General features: G+C 36.3%; 1 protein-coding gene across 5 annotated transcripts; it reads left to right on the top strand.

Moving 5' to 3' along the window:
• The first annotated feature begins 360 nt into the window (after positions 1–360).
• Positions 361–3640, top strand: LOC125189107. 5 transcript variants are annotated; one of them, XR_007170826.1, is made up of 5 exons: positions 361–610; positions 944–1010; positions 1183–2146; positions 3071–3261; positions 3328–3640. XR_007170826.1 is itself a non-coding variant. In XM_048086313.1 (4 exons), the coding sequence occupies exons 1-3, from the start codon at positions 539–541 to the stop codon at positions 2124–2126; spliced, it is 1083 nt and encodes a 360-aa protein (XP_047942270.1). In that variant the 5' UTR covers positions 361–538; the 3' UTR covers positions 2127–2146; positions 3328–3640. The 5 variants fall into 5 exon arrangements, 3 of the variants coding, with proteins under 3 accessions (XP_047942270.1, XP_047942269.1, XP_047942268.1); XR_007170827.1 differs by having other exon boundaries at positions 3350–3640; XM_048086313.1 differs by lacking the exon at positions 3071–3261.
• The last annotated feature ends 663 nt before the right edge of the window (positions 3641–4303 follow it).

Here is a 4303-nt window from a genome sequence, read left to right on the forward strand (position 1 = left end):
TTTCTTTGTAGGAACGAAAGAATATGAAAGAGTAGCCAATTGTATTTGTTTCAAAAATATGAATCCAATTATTTTAGTTTTAAAAGTTGAGATATTAATTGATTTGAGAAAAATAAAATCCGCTAGTTAATCGTACAGAAAAGATCTTTTTCGGGGACAAAGGCCCACAATTTATTAAACTATCGTAGAAAGTAATGGGAGATTAATTATCATTAACTAAATATCATTTCTTAATCAGATAACATACTTCAAAAAATAGTAGTATCACGTAAAGACCCCGCTGATACGTAGAAGATATGTGGGAAACAAAGGGCAAAATGGTCCAAAGGAGAGTATTTATGAATCACATCTTTCCAGTTGTGCAGCTCACGCTTATTTGTTTGAAGAGTGGAAGAGGAAAAAACGAAAGGGTTGGAGCGAAGCAGAGCAGTTGCCGTTATCCACACTCTCTCTCTATATCTACCGGTTTCTCTCTCCATCCGTTTCTCCGGTCAACCGGTTTAGGGTTTTACATATCCTCCAACGAGCTGACGCAGCCATGGTTTCCGATTCGATCCCCAACGCCTCCATGGCCTCATCCAACCTTAGGGATTTCGCCAAGAAGAAGAGGGTGCGCATTACTTGTTGTCTGTCTTGATTTTTCTAGGAAATGTTTGCTATCTGCGTGATTGATTGTTTTGGATTGGGCATTAGGATGATAACTGTTTTTATAGGTGAAATTTTGTGACGAATTTTTTTATTTTTTTTTGAGGGAAAGTTGTTTGACGGCGTCTATTTGTTCTTTTTTCTTGGTCGGTTTTTTATTGTTTCTTTGAATTTTCATTCTTTTTAATTTTCGTTTAAATCTTCATTGTTACTTAGTTGTAGATGCTTTAGAAATTTGTGGTATATATTTGTTTCTGCTATTTCTGAGATCGGCTATTTTGTTGATTGGAAACTGTAGGCAAACCGCTCCGCGAAATTGAAGCAGTGCAAGCTTGATGCTCGTCGTGAGCAGTGGCTTTCTCACGGTTTGTGAACTTCCTTTTTTCTCTTTGATTTTTCTGAATGTAAAAAATGGATCTTGTATTTGAGGATGTTATTTGCCAATATTCAAAATTTTGATTTTCCATTAACTATTGCAATAATTAGTTGTACATGTACTCGGTTAGATTTGGTGATCTGGGTTATTTATTCTACCAGTGAAAAATAAGGGTGATTACAAGGGGGAAGCCAATGGTGGAGTGATTGCATCCATTGGGGCATCTGTGCATTTAGAAAATCAGACGAGACAACCGATAGGTAAACTGGAGATTAAGACGAAAAGTGAGGAGGGGATTTATGGAGATGTATCATCAATGCATCATTTCAGTGACTCAGATTCCGTACAGTCCAATAGCCCAACCAGCCTTACCAGTAGTGTTTTGGGCAGCAATGATTCTGGGGCCAATTTCACTGGAAGTAGCAGTAGCAGAAGCAGTAGTAGTACTAATGGTTCTTGTTCAGGGAACATGAGTGAGGAAGATGAAGGGGACGCTGGCGGTGATGATTGCTTGGATGATTGGGAAGCCGTTGCTGATGCATTGGCTGCCACTGACGACAAGCAGAAAGATTCCCCTTCTTCCGAGAATCACGAACGTTCTACAGAGTCTGGTTCTCCGGTGGATGCAAGTGACCAGATGTTTTCAGGGATTAATATCCCTGGGATCCATACAGCCAATGCTAATTCAGAGAGTGGAAGAACTGATAATCGGAGGGCCATGATAAATTGTTGTGCTTGGAGGCCAGATGATGCTTGTCGTCCCCAGACCTTACCCAATCTGGCCAAGCAGTACAGTTTTCCATTGAAATCCGAGCGCCATCTAGGCGGGGGTTCAGTATGGGTCTGTAAAAGTGTTGGAGCAATCCCCAAAGCATGTCCGATATGCTTTGAGGATTTAGACTACACTGATTCAAGCTTTTGCCCCTGTGCATGTGGTTTCAGGCTCTGCCTTTTCTGTCACAAGAGAATTCTTGAGGAGGATGCCCGTTGTCCAGGCTGCAGAAAGAAATATGAGGTTGAACCTATTGATGGAGAGGCGACACTGGACGGAGGCAGCATAACATATCGATTGGCTCGTTCCTGTAGCATGGTCGCAAGGTCTTGAAGTCTCTGTTCCTTAAACTTGTATGTTGGGTCTCTCTTTCTGCGGCATGTCTTGCGTGCATTCTTACTATTAGACTGTTTTTGGACATCGTAGAGATGTTGGTATATAATATATATTGAAGTTCAGGATACTAATCTTTTGTTCATGAGTTTGCTTGGTATATCTTGTACCTGTGCTTATGCGATGTAGAAGACCTATTAATTATTATGTGAATAGATAAAATGACAGAGAAATGAAATACATGTGGTTCTATCTTGGTATGTTGTTCCATATTGAAATGATTAATCTTTTGAATATTAATATCAAAGGTGTTTTCTCAGGAACTGTTTATGCACTTCTTGATGGTGGAATACTGTGCAATTTTTTTATTGTGTATATCACTCTAATTTGAACAAGATTAAAGTGAATTTGATTTCTTTGTTGTCCAAATATTCTAATGGTTCTTTAAGTTTCCCAAAACTTCAGTGGCTTGATTTAGTGAATTAGAAGGCTTAGTGATCATCATGGTAGAATTGCTGAAGAGGACATCTATCTGTGGGTGCTGTTGCAGATTATTATTATGGTAATGAGTTATATTGTTTTTTTATAAAAAGGACAAAGGCTCTGGACATGGTAATGAGTTATATTGCACTTGCAGTGATATGCCAGTAAGAATCTTGTTAAGTTTAAATGCAGAAAACTACTATCCATATTGATGAATTCGTTCAACCAATTTTGGTGGACTGATGGCAACTATGATTTATGAAGAGATATAGTATAGGTGTACTTTATGAATGGCAGGAACAAATAATGCTAATTTGTTTTTATTGAGTGAGATAGAGAGGATTCTGTAGAATTTATGATATTCTTGGATTCTATAGAGGCTGTGCTGTGCGATTGAGTTGTTGTTGAATATACAAGGTTGCAATACTGTCACTATTTGATTAAACTTTGTTTCTTGGCAGAAAAATCTGGAATAGTGACAGGAATGACTATATATGCTTTCAGTGAGGAAGCTGGTTGCTTTTAGTATATGATATACTATGATGTATGTATATCATAGTGACAGGAATGGTTGCATATCTTGTGGATAGAAATGTTCTTTTTCTTCAATTGTTCATGACAGAATATCGATTTAAGATGGGTGATTATACAAGTAAGAATGATTTGTTTCTGATGACTGCTGCTATTTGCAATATTTCAACGATGTCTCCTTGCATAGATGTTGGCCTATTTGGATACAGGATATGCTCTTCAATCAATTCTTGACAGAAAAAATCCATTATTTTCGAGCCTTTTAGCCATTTCAAAGAGTCTATCAAGCCATCTAAAGGGACATGGTGGTTTGGAGAGGCGGCCGTCGAAGTGGTGTAGATTGGATTTTGTTGGCATGTTTAGATTTTAGTGATTAAGGACGACAAGAATAGAAAAAGAAGCGTCATCATATTTTAGGTTGTTTCAGTTGTGAGCTCTATCTAACAATTATCAAGCGGTATTTAATTTATTAATATTCATATTTTAAATTTAATTGAAAATTTACAATAGTAAGTTTCTTGTGTGTCTTAATTGTGAGATATATGGCCTGTGACCTGTGTACACTTCAATTTTTCGTCCACTTCAATTTTGTTGCCATGAGCTTTTACTTTTACCTTTCTTATTGATAATTAAGGATTTTGTGTTGCTTAGGGTGTATAATTAGTTTGTACACATTCTCTTAATTTAAATGTTTTAGAATTATTTATTAATTTAAGATGAGTGTCTGTAAATCTTCCTAAGCTTAAATTTCGGTGATAGAATTAATTGTGGTTTATTATATTATGGTATATTCATTATAAATTTTGGCAATACAGTTATATTTGATTTTAATCAATAACGCCAATTTTTTAGGCAGAAGACATGTCATAACCAAGATCTAGTATACTCCGTTGACTAATTGAAAAACGTGGAAGTGTCCAAAATTTCTGAATGTCCTTTGATAGCTAGTTGCCCCCTTCCTCCTGATTTTTATTTCTTGAATTGCATGCAATTCAACTATTCATTAATTTGAGTGGTTAATAAATTTTTACATGTGCAAGTTTGTTGTAAAAGCGCGTCAATAGTAAAATAAAACACTCAACAAAGAATTCAACGCAAATCATACAAAATAAATTTTGGCTGTTGTCTAAACAGCATATCTAACATTCAATTTTGAATTATTG

Source organism: Salvia hispanica, chromosome 5 (genome assembly GCF_023119035.1).
Source record: "Salvia hispanica cultivar TCC Black 2014 chromosome 5, UniMelb_Shisp_WGS_1.0, whole genome shotgun sequence".
Lineage (NCBI taxonomy): Eukaryota > Viridiplantae > Streptophyta > Magnoliopsida > Lamiales > Lamiaceae > Salvia > Salvia hispanica.